Source organism: Dendrobates tinctorius, unplaced genomic scaffold (assembly GCF_039654945.1).
Source record: "Dendrobates tinctorius isolate UK_male_01 unplaced genomic scaffold, ASM3965494v1 ptg000084l, whole genome shotgun sequence".
NCBI lineage: Eukaryota > Metazoa > Chordata > Amphibia > Anura > Dendrobatidae > Dendrobates > Dendrobates tinctorius.
The window spans coordinates 42835455-42860077 of NW_027361752.1; the positions used below are offsets into that span (position 1 = coordinate 42835455).

At 46.0% G+C, this 24623-nt stretch overlaps 1 protein-coding gene across 9 annotated transcripts in view; it reads left to right on the plus strand.

Moving 5' to 3' along the window:
- Positions 1-928: 928 nt before the first annotated feature.
- The window catches only part of GRIK1 (glutamate ionotropic receptor kainate type subunit 1), a 437138-nt gene continuing 413443 nt past the window's right edge, over positions 929-24623 (plus strand). For 3 of the 9 annotated variants that reach the window (XM_073584577.1, XM_073584573.1, XM_073584578.1), the window contains exon 1: positions 1764-2489. In XM_073584577.1, the coding sequence (XP_073440678.1) occupies positions 2366-2489 (124 nt within the window). In that variant the 5' untranslated portion in view covers positions 1764-2365. The other 6 variants (XR_012233956.1, XM_073584581.1, XM_073584572.1 and 3 more) reach the window with 4 other exon arrangements.

Sequence of the window (24623 nt, forward strand, 5' to 3'; positions counted from 1 at the left end):
TTATTTAAATAATTAAAAATACAGCGTGAAGACCCATCTATTCTTGATAACCAGCATCGTGAGCAGGGGAGAATGAGGAGAGCTGTCTTCAGCACCCTGCACCTGGGAACAGAGCTAAGGCTAAGTTCACACTTCCGTACTTCTTCTGTTTAGGTCCGCATACTTCTGCATGCGTCCTGCGTACCTGTCTTTAACATTGGGTACGCAGAACATGCGGATGCGTCGTTTTGACGCTCTTGCCGACCGCACAGGAACACAAGTTGCATTCCTGTGCGGTCGGTGGGCGCATCAAAATGAAGCAATTTTTTTTCAGTTCCGAGAATATCAGGACCTGTGAAAGAGCCCTTAAGGCTATGTGCACACGCTGCGGATTGGGGTGCGGATTTTGTAAAATCCGCAGGTAAATCTGCAGGTCAAAAGACCTGTGGTTTTACCTGCGGATTAGCCTGCGGTTTTGCCCAGAGGTTTTTCATCTCCACAATGGAGGAGATGGCAAACCGCAGCGGAATCCGCAGAAAGAATTGACATGTCAATTCTTTCTGCGGTTTAGAAACCGCGCGGAAAAATCTGCACCGTCTGCACTGCGGTTTTTAATATCCATAGGATATTATATACTGTACACCGCAGCAAAAACTGCTGCGGGGTCCGCAACGGCCAAATCCGCTGCGGAACCGCAGCAGAATCCGCAGCGTGTGCACACACCCTAAAGAGGTCGTGGCACTTGCCATAATTATGTTATGCTTTTTACCTGTTGTAAATGCCGCTGTCTTCCTGAATCCGGTGTAGCTTTCTTTTGCTCCTGCTCCTCTCCATTCCTGAGATATGACCTCCTTTTCTCTGTATGTAAATTTTCTCTTTTCCACAGATGAGGCGTGGTCCTCAAGCTGAAGAGCCGATGGCCACACCCACTTAGGTACTTAAACTAGATTTGTATGCAATGAATAGGAGGCTATATCTCAGAAACGGAGAGGAGCAGGAACAAAAGAAAAACATCGCCGGATTCAGAAGAACAGCGGCATTTACACTAGGGGAAAAAAATATCACATATTTATGGCACGTGATAGTCACCACATACAAGATGCCATCATAAATACTCTCAGAGCATGCTGGCACCTGTAGTCCCTAAAATGAATTTCAAAGAATAGGCAATTATGGAGGGACCCTTAGGCTATGGGCACACGCTGCGGATTTGTATCTGTGGATCCGCAGGTAAAACCGCAGCTAAAATGACCTGCGCTTTTACCTGCGGATTGGCCTGCGGTTTGACACCTGGACAATGGAACAGGTGGCAAACCGCAGCAGAATCCACAGAAAGAATTGACATGTGAATTCTTTCTGCGGATTCAAAGCCGCAGCTTTTCCGCAGTTGAAAATCTGCAGATTGTAAATCACATAGACTTACATTGTACTGTACACTGTCTGCAGAACTGAGGCCAAATCCGCAGCGGAAACTGCAGCGTGTGCACACACCCTTAGACCCAACAAGGCATATAGGCAAATGAGGCTCAATCAGGTGTAACCAGTGTGAGTAGCTTGGGAGTAGTAGTTCCTATATGAGCTGCTGCTTCTTAGTGCATACTGTCATCTGAACATATGTGAGTTTACTGATGCAAAGCATGCTGTGACCTCTAGTTCCACATTAGATTTTCCAACCTCCAATACACTCAGCAAGCAGGTGCCTGTCTGCAGCTCCATCCCCTCTCCTCCCACCCTCCCCAGGTATCTCCAATCACTACAGCAGAAGGTGAGGTGGCTCCTGTCTGTCTTTTAGGGGCTGGGAAGTCATCTCCAGTCTACCCCATGCTCCATTCTGTGCACAGTGTCCTAGGGGTGGTCCTTGAAATGTTCATTTAGCAAGAAGAGACTGTGCAGGGAAGAAAGAGAAGTAAATGCAGCCTGAAGGGAGGTGATGAGGAAGATGATGATACTTTGTACTTACACCATGCATTGCTGACTTTAATCACCCAGCTGATACCCACTCCCAGCCAAACATGGAGATTAGAATTGCATTCATCAGTAGATTCCAAGCAAGGATTCAATCAGCCCTGCTACTTGCATGGGAGTGAATGTAGCTTAATCTGCTGAAGATCAGGGGGCTCTGCATGCTCCCAGCTACCTCCTCACTTTCTTGCTGGAGTGAGCTCTGGCTGCTGTGCAGAAATCAGAGGGAGCAAGCTTGAGGAGCCTGGCTGCAGACTGGAGAGCAAGCAGTGGAGCCTGGCTGCAGACTGGAGAGCCTGCCTGTGGACCTCAGCTGGTGGATGCTTCCAGGGAGCAGATGATGGGCTAGAGAGCCCCCCAGCCAGGGAGCCAGGGAAGTGACTGAGGCATAGGATGAAGTGCCCCATCAGCCTGGCTCTAGGACATGTGCAGCACTGAATCCTCATTGTCTAGCATGGATCTCCCTGGCAGCTGTGGACTTTATCTCCCCCTACTCTGCATTTTCAGTGTGATCACCCCTCACACTTCCCAGCAAGTACTAAGGATTGGTGAGTACTGCTGTGCCCTGGTGACAGGTGGGGGAGACTCTGGGGCAACTTTGTAACTGTGCACTTGGTGCATTCACTTCTCAGGTACCAAGTATAGAAGCAAACATCATAAATAATCATCAACGAACTGTGCAAAGTATGAAGTTTAATGCCCATCAGGGAAAGCTGGGTTATTAGCAGTGTTGCTCTTTTTTTATGGTTATTATTACTCATTATTTTGATCTCCCCTCCACCTTATATGGAAGGTTGTAAAGTATCACTGGATAAATATAGAGAAATACACATTATTTTATTAATATGTATTGTAATGCAGTGAATATTACACAGCTTATCCTGGTGCAGATGAAAACAGCTGGACATTTTAGGTTTTTGCAGAAACCTGGTAAAGCTGGGTGAATAGTAGTATTGCTCATTTTACATATCACCCCCCCCCCCCCCATACTATTCTGACCACTCGTATAAAAGTGTTTGATGCATCACTGGATGAATAGCTCTGACATTCAGCTATTTGGAAAAGCTGGGTGGCAACACTGCCACTATTAAAAAAGTATGTGTTTATATATGTGATTGAGCATTTGCAAATCACATCTGTATCAGATCTGTATCTGGGAGGCATGCAATCTAATGTGTGTGTATATGTATGTGCATATATATATATATATATATATATATATATATATATATGTAGATGTGTGTATATCTACATGACGTGTGTGTGTGTATGTGTGTATATATATATATAATTTAGCACACCGCACCTCACATTGCTTTCGCTTTACAGTAATATGGGAAAGCTGGATGATGCCCCCCTATAACGTTCCTGTACTGGACCTCAGTCCTCTCTGGGAACCAAGATGAATAATATTCCTAAATATAATTTTTGGGGGCCAAAGTTTTTCCAATCCAGCATTCTACTAAAAACATAATGTCTATAACTCAGCTTTCCCTGGAGCCGACAGGAATAGCCTTAGTTATCAAAACTGTTTCTAAAAGAAAAGCCGTCTTTTTTTTTTTGTTGTTGTCCATAGCAACCAATCACAGCGCAGGTTTCATTTTACCAGAGCAGTTTACAAAATGAAAGCTGAGGTCTGATTGGTTGCTAGTAGCAACGAAGACAGTTATGTTGTTTTTGGCTGTTCAGATAAATGGACACCCACTTGAGTTGCTATTTTATCTATTTGGGAAAGCTGTGTGGCAATGTTGGATGTTACCCAGCTTTCCCTGGCATAGATACAGGTTAAATATGTCCGATTTAGAAATTGTGGTCATTTGGCACAAGAACCTCCACTTGATAGTGGATAATGTATTATTGGATGGTCAGGATATATATATATATATATATATATATATATATATATATATATATATATAGTTCTCCAGCTTGCCTGTGATGGGGGGGTCTTGGATATGGTAAATATAATTGCCTTTGCTCATTTTCAACGTTTTCATTAAAGCCAATCACATACAAGTGAAAATACATCGGAAGATCCTATTAATAGACTGACCCTTTAAGGAGGAACGTCCCAGGTGGTCTAGGGGTTGGGATTTCTAGTTACTTCAGATTTAAAGGGATATTACACTTATAGTCTTATAGTCACTTATGACTTATAGTCATTTTTGAGATGGCTTCTGATCACATAGATGAGGGGCTGAGAACCCCCTATAGCTCTAATATCCATGTACTATATGTCGGTAGACGGAGCTTTAGGTCCACTGAGGAGGGTCTTGGAGTGATATCCATGTCATTGAGCAATGTCGTCAAAGGAGAGGGCTTATGGGACCCCTTTATGAGCCAGAGCAGAGACCCACTGACTTTTTATCTAGAGACAGAAAAATCAGACTACAGAGTTAGTTTGTTGTCTCTCGCCATGGAGACACATAGGTCTGCATAGGGTCTTTGGACACAAACGGTCAGGACTTGTTAGTGAAGACGTTTTTCATTATTTTATTTTAGAGGTATTGGAGAAATATAGAAAATTAGATGGAAAGGTGAATGCAGCCTTTAAAGAGCTGTTCAGACCTATATTAGACCTCTCGTCTGAGAAAGTGCTGATAGAGTAAAATATGGTCGGGAAAAGTGCCAAACCCTTCTACATGCCAAGTTGTCGCTTCCCTGCCCCCACTCATCTTTGAGTTTTGATGTGATTTACTTAATAGGGGGCGATAAGGAGCACAAACCATTTTGGTCAAGGCTTTTTCTGCCTTTTATCATTTATCTTAGGAATGTTACTTGTATTATATATTACTCTTGTTGCCTTCTAGTGATCGCCCCGGCTATTGTTAGGAGTGTCCGTATTGTACAGATACTAGACCTTTTCCCTTCCTTCATGAGATCTGTAACCATGAGACGGATGTGTGTAGCAGGGAGGATGGAGCGCAGATACGGCTACAGCCATTCGTCAAGGGGTGTGGATTTTATTAGTTACAATTGATGATTAATATTGGCTTTGTGATCAGTAGATGATTAGTGTGCTTATTGGGGTCTTATAAGAGCCTATATTTATTGATGGGGGATCGGGACCCCCTGCACATGGGAACCTCCGCTCATAAGAATTCATGTTAGACGTGTCTGGAGATCACTGGGGTTAAACAGTAAGGAATGTCCTCACATCATGGTCAGATTGCTGTTTTTTGTGGAAAAATATTTCTCTTTAGGAGTGACTTCTAAACTATAACAGTACCTGCCACAGTGCCCCTATACTCGTGCCCACTACGCCGCCCATATAACAGTACCTGCCACAGTGCCCCTATACTCGTGCCCACTACGCCGCCCATATAACAGTACCTGCCACAGTGCCCCTATACTCGTGCCCACTACACTGCCCATATAACAGTACCTGCCACAGTGCCCCTATACACTCGTGCCCACTACACCGCCCATATAACAGTACCTGCCACAGTGCCCCTATACTCGTGCCCACTACACTGCCCATATAACAGTACCTGCCACAGTGCCCCTATACTCGGGCCCACTACACCGCCCATATGACAGTACCTGCCACAGTGCCCCTATACTCGGGCCCACTACACTGCCCATATAACAGTACCTGCCACAGTGCCCCTATACACTCGTGCCCACTACACCGCCCATATAACAGTACCTGCCACAGTGCCCCTATACTCGTGCCCACTACACTGCCCATATGACAGTACCTGCCACAGTGCCCCTATACTCGTGCCCACTACACTGCCCATATAACAGTACCTGCCACAGTGCCCCTATACTCGTGCCCACTACACTGCCCATATAACAGTACCTGCCACAGTGCCCCTATACTCGTGCCCACTACACTGCCCATATGACAGTACCTGCCACAGTGCCCCTATACTCGTGCCCACTACACTGCCCATATGACAGTACCTGCCACAGTGCCCCTATACTCGTGCCCACTACACTGCCCATATAACAGTACCTGCCACAGTGCCCCTATACTCGTGCCCACTACACTGCCCATATAACAGTACCTGCCACAGTGCCCCTATACTCGTGCCCACTACACTGCCCATATAACAGTACCTGCCACAGTGCCCCTATACTCGTGCCCACTACACTGCCCATATAACAGTACCTGCCACAGTGCCCCTATACTCGTGCCCACTACACTGCCCATATGACAGTACCTGCCACAGTGCCCCTATACTCGTGCCCACTACACTGCCCATATGACAGTACCTGCCACAGTGCCCCTATACTCGGGCCCACTACACTGCCCATATGACAGTACCTGCCACAGTGCCCCTATACACTTGTACCCACTACACTGCCCATATAACAGTACCTGCCACAGTGCCCCTATACTCGTGCCCACTACACTGCCCATATAACAGTACTTGCCACAGTGCACCTATACTCGTGCCCACTACACTGCCCATATAACAGTACTTGCCACAGTGCACCTATACTCGTGCCCACTACACCGCCCATATAACAGTACCTGCCACAGTGCCCCTATACTCGTGCCCACTACACCGCCCATATAACAGTACCTGCCACAGTGCCCCTATACTCGTGCCCACTACACTGCCCATATAACAGTACCTGCCACAGTGCCCCTATACTCGTGCCCACTACACCGCCCATATGACAGTACCTGCCACAGTGCCCCTATACTCGTGCCCACTACACCGCCCATATGACAGTACCTGCCACAGTGCCCCTATACTCGTGCCCACTACACTGCCCATATAACAGTACTTGCCACAGTGCCCTTATACTCGTGCCCACTACACTGCCCATATAACAGTACCTGCCACAGTGCCCCTATACTCGTGCCCACTACACTGCCCATATAACAGTACCTGCCACAGTGCCCCTATACTCGTGCCCACTACACCGCCCATATAACAGTACCTGCCACAGTGCCCCTATACTCGTGCCCACTACACCGCCCATATAACAGTACCTGCCACAGTGCCCCTATACTCGTGCCCACTACACTGCCCATATAACAGTACCTGCCACAGTGCCCCTATACTCGTGCCCACTACACTGCCCATATAACAGTACCTGCCACAGTGCCCCTATACTCGGGCCCACTACACTGCCCATATAACAGTACCTGCCACAGTGCCCCTATACTCGGGCCCACTACACTGCCCATATAACAGTACCTGCCACAGTGCCCCTATACTCGGACCCACTACACTGCCCATATAACAGTACCTGCCACAGTGCACCTATACTCGGGCCCACTACACTGCCCATATAACAGTACCTGCCACAGTGCCCCTGTACTCGTGCCCACTACACTGCCCATATAACAGTACCTGCCACAGTGCACCTATACTCGGGCCCACTACACTGCCCATATAACAGTACCTGCCACAGTGCCCCTATACTCGTGCCCACTACACCGCCCATATAACAGTACCTGCCACAGTGCCCCTATACTCGTGCCCACTACACCGCCCATATAACAGTACCTGCCACAGTGCCCCTATACTCGTGCCCACTACACTGCCCATATAACAGTACCTGCCACAGTGCCCCTATACTCGTGCCCACTACACTGCCCATATAACAGTACCTGCCACAGTGCCCCTATACTCGTGCCCACTACACCGCCCATATAACAGTACCTGCCACAGTGCCCCTATACTCGTGCCCACTACACCGCCCATATAACAGTACCTGCCACAGTGCCCCTATACTCGTGCCCACTACACTGCCCATATGACAGTACCTGCCACAGTGCCCCTATACTCGGACCCACTACACTGCCCATATGACAGTACCTGCCACAGTGCCCCTATACTCGGGCCCACTACACTGCCCATATAACAGTACCTGCCACAGTGCACCTATACTCGGGCCCACTACACTGCCCATATAACAGTACCTGCCACAGTGCCCCTATACTCGTGCCCACTACACTGCCCATATAACAGTACCTGCCACAGTGCACCTATACTCGGGCCCACTACACTGCCCATATAACAGTACTTGCCACAGTGCCCCTATACTCGGGCCCACTACACTGCCCATATAACAGTACCTGCCACAGTGCCCCTATACTCGTGCCCACTACACTGCCCATATAACAGTACCTGCCACAGTGCCCCTATACTCGGGCCCACTACACTGCCCATATAACAGTACTTGCCACAGTGCCCCTATACTCGGGCCCACTACACTGCCCATATAACAGTACCTGCCACAGTGCCCCTATACTCGTGCCCACTACACCGCCCATATAACAGTACCTGCCACAGTGCCCCTATACTCGTGCCCACTACACCGCCCATATAACAGTACCTGCCACAGTGCCCCTATACTCGTGCCCACTACACTGCCCATATAACAGTACCTGCCACAGTGCACCTATACTCGGGCCCACTACACTGCCCATATAACAGTACTTGCCACAGTGCCCCTATACTCGGGCCCACTACACTGCCCATATAACAGTACCTGCCACAGTGCCCCTATACTCGTGCCCACTACACCGCCCATATAACAGTACCTGCCACAGTGCCCCTATACTCGTGCCCACTACACCGCCCATATAACAGTACCTGCCACAGTGCCCCTATACTCGTGCCCACTACACTGCCCATATAACAGTACCTGCCACAGTGCCCCTATACTCGGACCCACTACACTGCCCATATAACAGTACTTGCCACAGTGCCCCTATACTCGGGCCCACTACACTGCCCATATAACAGTACCTGCCACAGTGCCCCTATACTCGGACCCACTACACTGCCCATATAACAGTACCTGCCACAGTGCCCCTATACTCGGGCCCACAACAGTGCTCGTATAATAATGGAATGTCCTCTACATTGCCCCAATAATAGCCTTCAATTGTGCCCCTATAAATGTGCCACGACACTGTCCCAATAATGATGCCTTCCACACTGCCCCTATAATAATGCCCACATCACTGCCTCATTAATACTGCATGCTACAGTTTCCCTGTGATATTCCCCCTACACTGCCCCTATAATCGTGCCCACTGCACTGCCCTCTAGCGCCTTCCACAGTGCACTGATGATATAGTGCCTGGTACCCTGCCCCAGTAATGCTGCCTTTATGATCTTCTGCCCCCGCGGTCTGGTAATGGTAGAGAAGTGCTCCGGTAATAACGCCTTTGGCATTTCCGTTAGGAACGTGCCTTCCACGTCGTCTTGTCGTAGGCCCGTCACCGTTCTCATAGTAGCTGCCACACCGACCCTTTAGTAGTGCCGTCAGATTTCTCTTATAAAAGTGCGTCCCAAAGTACCTGTATACTGTACACTGTGCACACAGGATACCTGCCACGTACGCTACGACCTGGGGAAGAAAAAAGCAGCCCGGGCCGTCCATGGGGCGCAGCGAGCAGTGGAGCCTGGCATTGTACCATCCGCCCGTGTTCTGGTCCGGCGCTGCTGTACGGCTCTGATATCGCACTCATCAGGGCTATTCGCATCTCCGACATCCATGCACGTCTGTGTGTTTTCGTTTGTGTGTGTGTGTATATTTATATAGTCTATTTTTTTTTTTTTGCCGTCTTCCACAGACCGTCATGCAGTGACGTACAGAGTCTGTGTCCATTATTCTTCTGTTGCTTCTCTGAGTGTGGGATTTCTAACAAAACTCCATTATCATAAGTTACCGTGATCTTCAGAGACTGTAATGAATGAATGACCCGCAGGATTTATAATGATATTGTAATAGTAAACCAACCATCTCTCGCATACCCAATGCCGGTACTCCAGTTTTTCCCAGCGGAGTTTGTTCTCCTTGTGCCGTCCATGCACATAACCATCAGTGACACCCGTAACAGTGACCCAAACAATCGCCCCTATAAAAGTGACTTCAACTGTGATCCCCATAACACTAAAAGGAACAGCAACATTTACCACATATTAACAGTGCCATACACAATTCTTCATGACAGTAACAACCCCCATAATAATGGCATTCACAGTGCCCTCATAATAGAGACACAGTGCCCTGTAATAGAAACATGTAGTGTCCCCCGCAATAGAGACACGCAGAGACACTCCATAATGGAAACATGCCCCCGTAATGGAGACATTCACAGAGCCCCTGTAATAGAGACATGCAGTGCCCCCATAATAGATACACGTAGAGCGCCTGTAATAAAGACATGTAGTGCCCTCAGAATCAGGCGCGGACACTGACAGCTTGGGGCCCTTGTGTAAGAAATGTGTCTGGGCCCCTCTCCTATGGCGACAAAGCCCACACACACATACATGTACAGTATATTACATAGTATCCTTTATTATGTATATTGCCATCCCTTATTACACAGTACCCTCTCTTGTTATGTACAGCACCGTCCCTTACATATTGGATTATATAAATCTCTGTTTTTTATTACATGCTGATGGAGCATGGGAAAGCTTCTTTTTTAATGGAGGAGCTGATGAACTGGTAGTCTGGTCACCGGCTCCTCCATCCCCAGTCATTTTATATCTAACAAGAGAGTGGACTATGTAATAAGAGGGCACTGTGAATAACAAATAACAAGAATACTCTATGTAAGAGAGAGCACTGTACATAACTGCAGAGGAAGCTATATAATAAGGGTCGGCATCATAAAAAATTGACTACACTATATACTGAGGGATGGCGCTATACATAATAAGTGAGTAAACTATATACTAAGGGACTGTTTGATATAATAAGCGATAATTAATAACGTCTTCCTCCACCTGTTATAAATCCCCCTTCCTCCACAACCCTCATAATCCTCTCCCCCACTCCAATCATTGCCCTCTTCACCACCTCCATCATTGTTTTCTCCCACATCACCCCATCATTGCTCATTCCACCACCTCCATCATTGCCTTCTCTCTCACCACTAGATCATTGCTCATTCCACCACCTCCATCATTTTCTCCTTCCCCCACCGCCCCCATCATTGCCCTTTCCACTATCATTGTTCGTTCTTGTCCTTTCCACTACCACCCCCATCATTGCTCATTCCACCACCTCCATCATTTCCTCCTCCCCTACCACCACCATTATTGCCTTTTCCCCCACTACCCCATCACTTCCCATTCCACCACCTCTATCATTTCCTCCATCACCACCACCACCACTGTCCTGTCCACTACCTCCATCATTGCTTTCTCCCCACCACCCCCTTCATTGCCTTCTCCCCCACCACCCTCATCACTGTCCTCTCCATCACCCCATCATTGTCCTTTCCACTGCCACCATCATTGCCTTCTCCCCCATCAGCCCCATCATTGCCCATTCCACCACCTCCATCATTTCCTCCTCCCCCACCACCCCATCATTGTCCTTTCAACTGCCACCATCATTTCCTCCTCCCCCACCACCCCCATCATTGCCCTTTCCATCACGACTTTCATTGTCCTTTCCACCACCACCATCATTGCCCATTCCACCACCTCTGTTATTGCTTACTCCCCCACCACCCTCAACATTGGCCTCTCCATCACCCCCATCATTGTCCTTTCAACTGCCACCATCATTGCTTTCTCCCCCACCAGCCCCATCATTGCCCTTTCCACTATCATTGTCCGTTCCTGTCCTTTCTACTACCACCCTCATCATTGCCCATTCCACAACCTCCATCATTTCTTCCTCCTCTACCACCCCCATTATTGTCCTTTCCATCACGACTTTCATTGTCCTTTCCAGCACCAACATCATTGCCTTTTCCTCACCACCCCATCATTGCCCATTCCACCACCTCTATCATTGCTTACTCTCCCACCACCTCCATCATTGTCCTTTCCACCACCTCCATCATTGCTTTCTCTCCCACCACCCCATCATTCTTTTCCACTGCCACCATCATTGCCTTCTCCCCCACCAACCCCATCATTGCCCTTTCCACCATTATTGTCCGTTCCTGTCCTTTTTACTACCATCCCCATCATTGCCATTCCACAACCTCCATCATTTCTTCCTCCTCTACCACCCCCATTATTGTCCTTTCCATCACGACTTTCATTGTCCTTTCCACCACCAACATCATTGCCTTTTCCTCACCACCCCATCATTGCCCATTCCACCACCTCCAACATTGCTTTCTCTCCCACCACCCCATCATTGTCTTTTCCACTGCCACCATAATTGCCTTCTCCCCCACCAGCCCCATCATTGCCCATTCCACTACCGCCATCGTTTCCTCTTCCCCCACCACCCTCATCATGGTTCTTTCAACTGCCACCATCATTGCTTTCTCCCCCACCACCCCCATCATTGCCATTGTCCCTCTCCGTCACCCCCATCATTACCTTCTCCCCCATCGTTGCCCTCTCCTCTATTTACACACACACACACCACCATTGACATCTCTGCACATTTCCCCGCAGCAACGCACACACACACAGCACCTCTCCACACGCTCTCCTGCAGCATCACCATCAGCTTCCTTTCTCTGGCACAGTAGCCGTGGCGCTGAATGATGATGTCATGCAAATGCGCTGCTGACTGCTGTGTGAGACAGGTAGCGAGGACAGGGAGCAGGATTGATCGCTGCAGCTCCGCTGTCATTCTCTCTTGCAGGCGGCGGAGCTGCAGGGATATCTCCCTGCCCGCCGTACATGAGGGCAGTGATTAGCCGCCCTGCAGGGGCCCCCCGGAGCCTCTGGCCCCCGGTGCAACTGCACAGGCTGCACATGCGGTATGTCCGCCCCTGCACGTAATAGAGACACGCAGGGCCCCCGTAATGGAGACATTCACAGTGCCCCGTAATGGAGACACGTATTGCCCCCATAATAGACACACATAGTGCCCCCGTAATGGAGACATTCACAGTGGCCCCATATTGGACATAATGGAGACACACAGTGCTGCGTAACAGACATACAGTGCCCCCATAATGGAGACATTCACAGTGCCCCCATAATAGATGTATCCGTATCCATGATATTCACAGAGCCCGATAACAAAGACTTTCAGTTTCCAATAATAGAGACATATGGAGGCTCTGTATAGCAATGATATAGTGCCCCCGTAATAGAGACACATGGTGCTTCCACAACAGTAATCATAGCACCCCCATAGCAATGGACAGAATAGCGCCCCCATAACGTGCTGTTCTAATGTCTGGAGTCCCTGACCAGCCTACTTGTGCCCCTCGGACCATGCCAGTGCCCATGTGTTGCTGGCCCTGTGGGGTGTGTGCTGTAACCTCTGCTTTCCTGCATGTCTGAGCGCTCCGCAGACTGTTGTGTTGTAAAGTAGCTGTTTATATCTCCTACTTTATTTTCCATTTACGTGCACTCTAACCGAGGCGTAATTATATATCACAGCAGTAGAACAGATTGAAATGAGATGAGAAGGCAGCAAATTGGAAAGCGACGGAAAGCAACAACTGGGAGAGAGATCAGAGGAAAGATAGAATGCAAGATACGTGAAGAGAACAAAAGAAAGATCAGTCACCGGCAGCAGACACAACGCGGGAAGGAACGCTGCGGCTTTTATTTTTTACACTTCTTTTTTTCTTCCAGTAAAATAAACTTTAAAGGCTAAGTGATCAACATTACTGTAATCAGCTTGGAAAACCAAGAGTTAATATCTGGAAATTATCAGGAGTAATAAGGAAAGGAAGACAGAATGCTCGGAGTGCGACTGTTCTGTCTCATGTTATGGTCTGCTCGCCAGCAGAATAGTGAGTGCAGCTCTGGGGTATAATACAGGATGTAACTCAGGATCAGTAATGTAATGTATGTACACAGTGACTGCACCAGCAGAATAGTGAGTGCAGCTCTGGAGTATAATACAGGATGTAACTCAGGATCAGTATTGTAATGTATTTACACAGTGACTGCACCAGCAGAATAGTGAGTGCAGCTCTGGGGTATAATACAGGATGTAACTCAGGATCAGTAATGTAATGTATGTACACAGTGACTGCACCAGCAGAATAGTGAGTGCAGCTCTGGGGTATAATACAGGATGTAACTCAGGATCAGTAATGTAATGTATGTACACAGTGACTGCACCAGCAAAATAGTGAGTGCAGCTCTGGAGTATAATACAGGATGTAACTCAGGATCAGTAATGTAATGTATTTACACAGTGACTGCACCAGCAGAATAGTGAGTGCAGCTCTGGGGTATAATACAGGATGTAACTCAGGATCAGTAATGTAATGTATGTACACAGTGACTGCACCAGCAGAACAGTGAGTGCAGCTCTGGAGTATAATACAGGATGTAACTCAGGATCAGTAATGTAATGTATTTACACAGTGACTGCACCAGCAGAATAGTGAGTGCAGCTCTGGAGTATAATACAGGATGTAACTCAGGATCAGTAATGTATGTACACAGTGACTGCACCAGCAGAATAGTGAGTGCAGCTCTGGAGTATAATACAGGATGTAACTCAGGATCAGTAATGTAATGTATGTACACAGTGACTGAACCAGCAGAATAGTGAGTTCAGCTCTGGAGTATAATACAGGCGGTAACTCAGGATCAGTAATGTAATGTATGCACACTTTGACTGCACCAGCAGAATAGTGAGTGCAGCTCTGGAGTATAATACAGGATGTAACTCAGGATCAGTATTGTAATGTATATACACAGTGACTGCACCAGCAGAATAGTGAGTGCAGCTCTGGGGTATAATACAGGATGTAACTCAGGATCAGTAATGTAATGTATGTACACAGTGACTGCACCAGCAGAATAGTGAGTGCAGCTCTGGAGTATAATACAGGATGTAACTCAGGATCAGTAATGTAATGTATTTACACAGTGACTGCACCAGCAGAATAGTCAGTGCAGCTCTGGAGTATAATACAGGATGTAACTCAGGATCAGTAATGTATGTACACAGTGACTGCACCAGCAGAATAGTGAGTGCAGCTCTGGAGTATAATACAGGATGTAACTCAGGATCAGTAATGTAATGTATGTACACAGTGACTGAACCAGCAGAATAGTGAGTTCAGCTCTGGAGTATAATACAGGCGGTAACTCAGGATCAGTAATGTAATGTATGCACACTTTGACTGCACCAGCAGAATAGTGAGTGCAGCTCTGGAGTATAATACAGGATGTAACTCAGGATCAGTATTGTAATGTATATACACAGTGACTGCACCAGCAGAATAGTGAGTGCAGCTCTGGAGTATAATACAGGATGTAACTCAGGATCAGTAATGTATGCACACAGTGACTGCACTAGCAGAATAGTGAGTGCAGCTCTGGAGTAAAATACAGAATGTAACTCAGGATCAGTAATGTATTTACACTGTGACTGCACCAGCAGAATAGTGAGTGCAGCTCTGGGGTATAATATACATTGGCTACGGAAAGTATTCAGACCCCTTTACATTTTTCACTCTTTGTTTCATTGCCGCCATTTGGTAAATTCAAAAAAGTTCATTTTTTCTCATTAATGAACACTCTGCACCCCCATCTTGAATGAAAAAAAAACAGAAATGTAGAAATTTTTGCAAACTTATTAAAAAAGAAAAACTGAAATATCACACGGTCATAAGTATTCAGCCCCTTTGCTCAGACACATGTTTAAGTCACATGCTGTCCATTTCCTTATGATCCTCCTTGAGATTGTTCTACTCCTTCATTGGAATCCAGCTGTGTGTAATTAAACTGTTTTTTTTTTCAGTCTAGATGGGGTGCAGAGTGTACATTGATGAGAAAAAATGAACTATTTTGAATTTACCAAATGGCTGCAATGAAACAAAGAGCGAAAATTTTAAAGGGGTCTGAATACTTTCCGTACCCACTGTAGGAGGTAACTCAGGATCAGTACAGGATCTGTCTAGATGTTGATGACCGGAGACCGCTTTTTAAAGCCTTTTAGGGGTAGAGGTGCTCAAGGACAACCGTCCTGATAAAATGATCCTACTAGTTTATGTACAGTGATGGGCAGAAGTGTTAGCACCCTTTAAATTGTTACAGAAAATGACGTGTTTTTTTTCTCCCAGAAAATTATTGCAAATACACATGTTTTGTTGGGCACTTTTATTTCCTTTGTGCGTATGGAAACAAGGCAAAAAACCCCAGATAAAATAAAGGCAAATTGGACATAATTTCACACAAAACCCCCAAAATGGGACAGACAAAATTGTTAGCACCTTCAACTTAATATTTGATTGTGCACCCTTTCAAATAAGCAACTGCAATCAGTCGCTTCTTACACCTCTCAGCTGGTATCTTGGACCACTCATATTTTGCAAAATGCTCCAGGTCTCTCATATTTGAAGAGCGTCTTCTCCCATCAGCAATTTTAAGATCTCTCCAAAGATGTTCAATGGGATTTAGATCCGGACTCCTTGCCGACCACTTCAGAACTCCTGCAGCGCTTTGTTTCCCTCTATTTCTGAGTGTTTCTTGAAGTATGTTTGGGGTCGTTGTCCTGCTGGAAGACCTATGACATGGGACGCAAGCCCAGCTTTCTGACACTGGCACTACATTGCTGCATTGCAACCCATTGGTAATCTTCAGATTTAGTGATGCCTTGCACACAGTCAAGTCACCCAGTGCCAGAGGCAGCAAAATAATCCCAAAACATCTTTGAACCTCCACCATATTTGACTGTAGGTACTGTGTTCTTTTCTTTGTAGGCCTCATTCTGTTTTCGGTAAACAGTAGAATGATGTGCTGTACTAAAAAGCTCTATCTTGGTCTCATCTGTCCACAAGATGGTTTCCCAGAAGGATTTTGGCTTACTCATGTACATTTTGACATGCTGCAGTCTATCTTTTTTATGTCTCTATGTCAGCAGTGGGGTCCTCCTGGGTCTCCTGCCATTACGTTTCATGTCATTCAAATTTAGACTGATGATTCGCACTGACACTGAGGCTCCCTGAGTCTGCAGGACAACTTGAATTTCTTTGGAACTTTATCGGGACTGCTTATCCACCATGCGGGCTACTTTACGTTGCAACCTTTCATCAGTTTTTCTGACGTCCAGGGACATCACACATCGTGGACAAAGCTCTGGAGATGGACTTGTAGCCTTGAGATTGTTGATATTTTATTAACAATTTTGGTTCTCAAGTCCTCAGACAGTTCTCTTCTCCTCTTTCTGTTCTCTATGCTTAGTGTGGCACAAACGGACACACAATGCAAAGACTTAGTCAACTTCTTCCCTTTTTATCTGGTTTCAGGTGTGATTTTCATATTGCCCACACCTGTTACTTGCCACAGGTGAGTTTGAAACGCGCATCACATGCTTGAAACAAAGTTGTTTCCCCACAATTTTGAAAAGGTGCCAACAATTTTGTCCAGCCCAGTTTGCGCGTTTTGTGTGAAATTTAGTCCAATTTGCCTTTTCTTTCGTGTTGCAATACAGAGAAAGAAGATAACTGTGTGTATAACAGAACATCTGTAATTGCAATAATTTTCTGGGAGAAATACTTCATTTTCTGGAACAGTTACAAGGGTGCCAACACTTTTGGCCATGACTGTAGGTGTAGACTTCTGCACCTTTTTGTACTGCACTCTACAATTTGATGTATAGAAAATGTATGCAAAAGAAAGCAATCTGCAGTTGATGCATGTTCATTTAATATCACAGGTAGGTCATTGTATCCGTCTTGGTGCACGCAATAACGCAGACACATCACTTCATGCCCCATAAAATCCACATCCCTCTACGCTGGTGACAATGAGGTGATGTAACGTGTCCAATGTCACCGAGGACAATGCTGCTATATTTGGAGAACACTGCTTTTGCATCAAAAATCCCATAGGAGGAAAACGGAGAAGACTGACGAGGCCGATGTCACTGATGTAAGAACCAGTGGTGGATGGGATTCCACAAATGTAAGAGAAATCCCCCGGTGGCTCTAGATAATGGGGACGTTCATACACAGCGGCATCGCTCTATTGCTCAATATTTAACACAATTTTTGTACTTTTTTTAATTAAGTTATGAGATGTGACCGTGAACACGTAAGAGACTGTAATGGTGCGCTCATAGGAGAGCCACAGAGCCCCTAAAAGACTGCCTGTCATAAGAGACAGCCGTAACAATGGCAGCCACAGAGAGCCCATGGAGGTGCCTGCGAAAGTGTTCCCATAAGAGACAGCCATGTAAGAGCTCCACTATACTAAAGGTACTTCCATAAGAGGTGGTGAGAGGGGTCACAGAAGAAAAGTCATGGTGTGTCCATATGAGACAGTCAAAGAAGAAACGCCATATGTGCCTCCGTAGGCGACGGCCCCAGTGCCTCCGTAGGCGATGGTCACTGCGCCTGTGTAAGAGACAGTCACAGTGATCACGAAAGAAGCGCCATGGTGCCTCTATAAGTGACAACCACAGTGCAACCCTAGTAATGTCAGTCACTGTCCCCACATGATAGTGCCCCTATGTTATCGGAGTCACAGCTCCCCGTAAAGGAGCAGCTTGTGTCCCCATAACAGTGCTGATAATAATCTGAACCTCATTACCTGTATGAGACGGCCATAGTGCGACCATGACCTTGTCATCCACGCTGCCCCGTAAGATTGCCTCAAAGTTAAATTTAATAGTGCCCATATATGGAAAACTGTGTCCTCATGGGTGTGCCCCATAATAATGACAGCCTCAGTGCCGCGTGACAGTTCCTCCAACACAGTCACATCAGCATTTGCTCACAATTTGGTTTCTTTGCTCCTCTTTGTATTTTAATCTGTACTGCATGATTTAAATGTAAAAAAAATATAATAAATATAATTGGGTCCTCAATCAGTGGTCCTTAGTGCCCCAAATGCTGGCACTCATGTGCAGTAATGACACCAGGGATATCAGGTTATTATAGAATTTTGGCACCAGGGTGAGAAACTGACCTGCAGGTGAGGCTTGCTATCGCTTATATAAATGGAACCAAAAAAAGTGACAACACCAGCGTCAACCTATAAGTGTAAATACGAGTGTCAGTTCTTCTCCCCCACTGGGGCCATATTGGTAAATCTTGGATAATATTGTAGATAACTTGTGGTGAGACAAATTGTTAATGCAGCAATAACCTTTGTAAGCACAAGGGGGCGCTGTCCATAAAGCTTCTGCGATATTTTTTTTTTTTTTTTCACTTCTAACTAAAGAGAGAGAATAAAATCCTGTAATATTTCTGGAGAACGTCCTGAATGCAGAATAAAGGGCCGCCTGGACGAAAATCTGTCTTATATCCTAATGGTTAGACATCACTTTTCTTATATATTGTGAGCTGTTTGGTTCCTACTGCGTCTCGTACGTTCAGATTTGTGAATTATTTAGATCTTATAATTGTGATCTTAAATAAAATCTCCGACAAGATACGACCGCAGCTGTAAAAATGAAATACTCCCTGTACCTGTTCTTGGCGCTGAGGCTGGCACTGCCATCACCTACTTTTCTCGTATAGGAACTTGCTCCCTGGGGCTGCAGAATGCGGTAGTTAGAGACTAGAGGTGAGCGAATCGACTCTTAGGACCCTGGTCCAGTGGCCACATCAGTAATCTGTGGCCCCTGAATTGGAGCCCTGAGAATCACCTCCTACCTGCCAAACCGTGGGCAGCATGAATCAAAGCCTTTCTATATGATTGCAGCTCTACAACGCTCCAGTGTTTCAGAGGAGTTATAGTTAGGAGATCTGGCCTCTCCCAGGTCTTCCTCCAGGTTTCTGACCATGGAAAAGACCTGTCAATCACCTGGGAGAAGCCGGCCAGGGTCGGCGCCGGACTAGTCTGGTCTCCGATTATGGTCTTCTATCTGTATTTTCTCTTAGACGTCAGAGTGTTTCAGAGACAATATACCTGGCTGCAGTCATACAATAAGGTTCTGATTCATGCAGCCCAAATTTGTCTGATAGGTTCCCTTTTAAGAAGTCAAAATCATGCTCTCCATCTGAGTGAGAAAAAAAATCTGCCACCCACAAAAAGGTGCACCAGGACGTGGAGTATCGAAGGGCCCCCAATAAACCTTATCCCATCACGCCTGACCAGGAGGCCACATCTAGATTCAGGGACTGGTGGCTTTCCATCACCATATTGAGAAGAAGAACCGAGAGCCGAGTCCATTTCGGTCTCCCTCCAGGAGGAAGAGGATCAAGCATTAGGAGAGGGATCAGAACATGACCCAGGTCATGTACCAGAGTCAGTACTCAGAGCATTTCATTTTTCTATTATTTATTTTTTCAAAATTAGCGCAAGCAAATTTTGTTACAGATTTTTCTTCCAGATTCGCTGACAGACAGGATTGCGGAAATTTGGTGCACCTTGACTCAATTGATCCACCCAGCTCCGTACCCCCTTTCCTGATTGCTAGCAATTGGCTAAACTTGGGGCAGCACTCTCTTGGAATAAAATCCCCACCCAATGCGCACATCCCAGTGTGATCGGCGCATGCGCAGAACCACCAGCTGAAGGCTGTTCACTCAATAATTAGGAGATGTTTCATGCCCAAGTGTTGATCAGAGATGTGGAAACAGCCTAACCTAGATGAAGGTTCTCCGCATATCTACTATCAGGGGGGACCCATTGCACTTGTATCTAGAAAATTGTCTTGCAATTGGTATGCGAATTTGGTGCTTGGTATACCATGGGCAGAGCTCCGTAGTCTGGAGCACCTTCACTTAGACAGATCACCAAGTTCCACCTTCCTACTCCTTGATTGACAGCACAGGCTTCACTTGGGCCAGCCCTATCTTGAATGAATTCTTCTGCTTTCGAACATGCTAACAGCATCGGTCTACACAGAAACCAGAACAAGGCAAAAACTAAAAGGAAGGCTGCGCCCAATGGAAACCAACATTGTCAATCGTGGAGGTGGGTGGCCTAAATGATAATGGAAAGGTTCTCCAGACTCGAGCTATCAAGGTGGTGATTGAATTGAGCCGTGATGCGGTTCCCAGCACAAACCGTGGCTGAAAACGGTGCCGCGATGAGACATCCTAAAGGGAACTAGAACAATAGATTTTGAGAAACACATTTTTATGAAAAGAAGTTGTGATCAACTTTTTTTTATGAAGACAACCTTATTTTTTAAGTAATAATATGGACCTTGTAGGTAGATGTCCCTTTAATTGGTGGAGCCTTAAATGTCCAGACTTGACACAGCGTAAGTTATTTTCTGCTATGCCCACAATTCACATGTATGGAGTGCTGCTTCTTCTGACTTGTTAGATGTGCTCAGTCTGAAGGGCACAATTAGATAAAACGCCGTGTAGTGACATTACGGCGCGCTCCCAGAGCACATGGAGGACTGGTTAGTATTCAGGCGGCATTAGTAACTGTGTCCTCGGCATATAAAGTTCTTGCCGGTTCTAACCCTTAAATCCCTCTCCCGGGCAGAGAAGCCTCATTCTTATGTAGTATTGTCTAATTTGACTGGAGGAGACAATGGAGCTGTGCATCCTGGAGCTAGCAGATAATCCGCTGTATGAACGGCTGCAATGATTTCTTACAGAGAAACCAAGAATGTAGCTGGAGTTCTGTTTCACTGGATCCTTTCTGCTTTCCTAATGATTGTGGACACCGCACAGAGTAAAGACCAAAGTTGGGTATAGCGAACACCATACTTTAAAAATGGTTTTCTATTGTCACTGAGACGTGTCAGAAGATATTCGGGAGAGGATCCATGCACTGGAAACCCTAACATGACCGGATATGTTAGCCATCCAGAAATCCCTCTGTAGTCTGCTGTTTTGGATATTGGCCATCTATAAATCCATCTGTATTCTGCTGTTTCAGATATTAATCATCATGAAATCCATCTGTAGCCGACTATTTCGGATATTAGCCATCCAGAAATCCCTCTGTAGTCAGCTGTTTTGGGTATTAGCCATCCAGACATCCCTCTGTAGTCGGCTGAATAGTCTTGCCCTTTATCAGTACAGAGCAGGCAGGGCATTGAGTGGTTGGCCATCTAGAAATCCATCTGTTGTTGGTCGAGTATTGGCCATCTAGTAACCCATCTGTAGTTGGCTGTTTCAGATATTAGCTGTTCAGAAATCCGTCTATAGTCAGCTGTTTCTGAAGTTATCCATCTGTAGTCAGCTGTTTTGGGTATCATCCATCCAGAAATCCCTCTGTAGTCGGCTATTTCGGATATTAGCCATCTAGAAATCCATCTGTAGTCGGCTGAGTGTTGGCCATCTAGAAATCCACCTGTAGTCGGCTGAGTGTTGGCCATCTAGAAATCCACCTGTAGTCGGCTGAGTGTTGGCCATCTAGAAATCCACCTGTAGTCGGCTGAGTGTTGGCCATCTAGAAATCCACCTGTAGTCGGCTGAGTGTTGGCCATCTAGAAATCCACCTGTAGTCGGCTGAGTGTTGGCCATCTAGAAATCCACCTGTAGTCGGCTAAGTGTTGGCCATCTAGAAATCCACCTGTAGTCGGCTGAGTGTTGGCCATCTAGAAATCCACCTGTAGTCGGCTGAGTGTTGGCCATCTAGAAATCCACCTGTAGTCGGCTGAGTGTTGGCCATCTAGAAATCCACCTGTAGTCGGCTGAGTGTTGGCCATCTAGAAATCCACCTGTAGTCGGCTGAGTGTTGGCCATCTAGAAATCCACCTGTAGTCGGCTGAGTGTTGGCCATCTAGAAATCCATCTAGAAATGCATGGGTAGTCAGCTGTTTTGGGTATTAACCATCCATGAATCCATCTGTAGTCGGCTGTTTTAATAATAAATTTTATTTTTATAGCGCCGACATATTCCGCAGCACTTTACATTTCAGAGGGGATTTGTACAGACAATAGACATTACAGCATAACAATAATCACATACAGTAGATTATAACAAATAACAAGAGGAGTGAGGGCCCTGCTCGCAAGCTTACAGTCTATGAGGAAAGAGGTAGACACGAAAGGTGGGTGGTAACAGTTGCCCTGATTCTATGGACCAGCCATAATGTTAAGTGTGTAACAGTACAGACACAGAGGGCTAATGGATGCATAAAGCATGTGGGAACATGATGCTGGGAACCTGGTTATGGTGTAACTTTTGGCTCTGCCACACAGGGATAGGTTAGGTTAATGTGTTGAGGCGATAGGCCAGTCAGAATAAATACGTTTTCAGCACACGCTTAAAATTGTGGGGATTGGGGACCAATCGTATTGACCTGGGAAGTGCATTCCAAAGAATTGGCGCGGCACGTGTAAAGTCTTGGAGACGGGAGTGGGAGGTTCTGACTATTGAGGATACCAACCTCAGGTCATCAGCAGAACGGAGGGCGCGGGTAGGGTGGTATACTGAAACAAGGGAGGAGATGTAGGGTGGTGCTGAGCCATGGAGGGCTTTGTGGGTGAGGGTAATAAGTTTATACTGAATTCTGGAGTGGATGGGTAGCCAGTGTAATGACTGGCACAAGGTAGAGGCATCGGTGTAACGATTGGTGAGGAATATGATCTGGCTGCAGCATTCAAGACAGATTGGAGAGGGGAGAGTTTGGTAAGAGGGAGACCGATTAGAAGAGAGTTACAATAGTCGAGACGAGAATGAATAAGAGAAACAGTAAGAGTTTTTGCAGAGTCAAAAGTAAGAAAAGGTCGAATTCTAGAAATGTTTTTGAGGTGCAGATGACAAGAGCGAGCCAGTGATCGAATGTGGGGGGCAAAGGAAAGCTCGGAATCAAGTATGACTGTTTTGGGTATTTGCCATCCAGAAATTCATCTGTAGTCGGCTGTTTCTAGACTTGCCCTTTATCAGTACAGAGCAGGGCATTGGGTGGTTGGCTGAGATTCCTTTAATACAAATCTAGGGGTTGTCCACCTCTTTTTCTAGCTTATAAATAGCCCCAGTGTGCTCTAAAGGAAAAAAAAATATGCCTATCCTTTTGGGTTTTTTTTTTGTTAGAGCACACTGAAGCTGCTTATAAAAAAAATTAAAAAAAGGGTGGACAACCCCTTCAAGGAGAAAGACCTATAGGCAACGCTACTTTGGAAAAGTTGTCCAAGTTTGCTTCTCACTCTAGTGCCACCTATTGGTAGGTATCCTATATTTAAAATGATAAATTTGGCGTAGCATTAGACATCTTTTACTTGAGGAGTAACTATCATTTTAATTTTTATTTAATAAATTAGAAGAATACATGAAAATAAGCAACATTGTAATGTACGGTGCTCAGCATAAATGAGTACATCGCCTTTGACCAGTAAGGTCTCAATCGATAGCTCACCGAGCACCAGAACAATTTCCAAAATTTTGACAAGACTGAGTGTCGTAGAACATATGGTTTGATTACTAATCTTACTTTCATTACAAAATCTGCACTTTAACTCAAATGAGTTAATGCAAAAATTAGTACACCCCACATCAAAAACTATTACATCTATTATTTTGTAAGACCTTCATGATTTGTAAGGACAGCACCAAGTCTTCTAGGCCTGGAATGAACAAGTTAAGTTAGCGACGTATTGCCGCATGTAACATTTCTCCATTCTCGAAGAACGAGCTCTTCTAGAGCCTGGATGCTGGATGAAGTGATGACAACTGGTCTCTGCAGAACTCCCCGTAGGTGTTCGGTTGGGTCCAGATCAGGAGACATTTGACCAATGAATCATTTTCATCCTGTTCTTCAGAAATGCAACAGATGTGTTTTGGTTTTCGGATCATTGTCATGTTGGAAAAGTGCACGTCTACCAAGGGCAAAGATTGATGGCAGCATCTTTTTCTTTCAGTATAGAGCAGTACATCTGTGAATTTATGATTCCATCACCGATATGTAGCCACCCGACACCAGTAGCGCTCATACAGTCC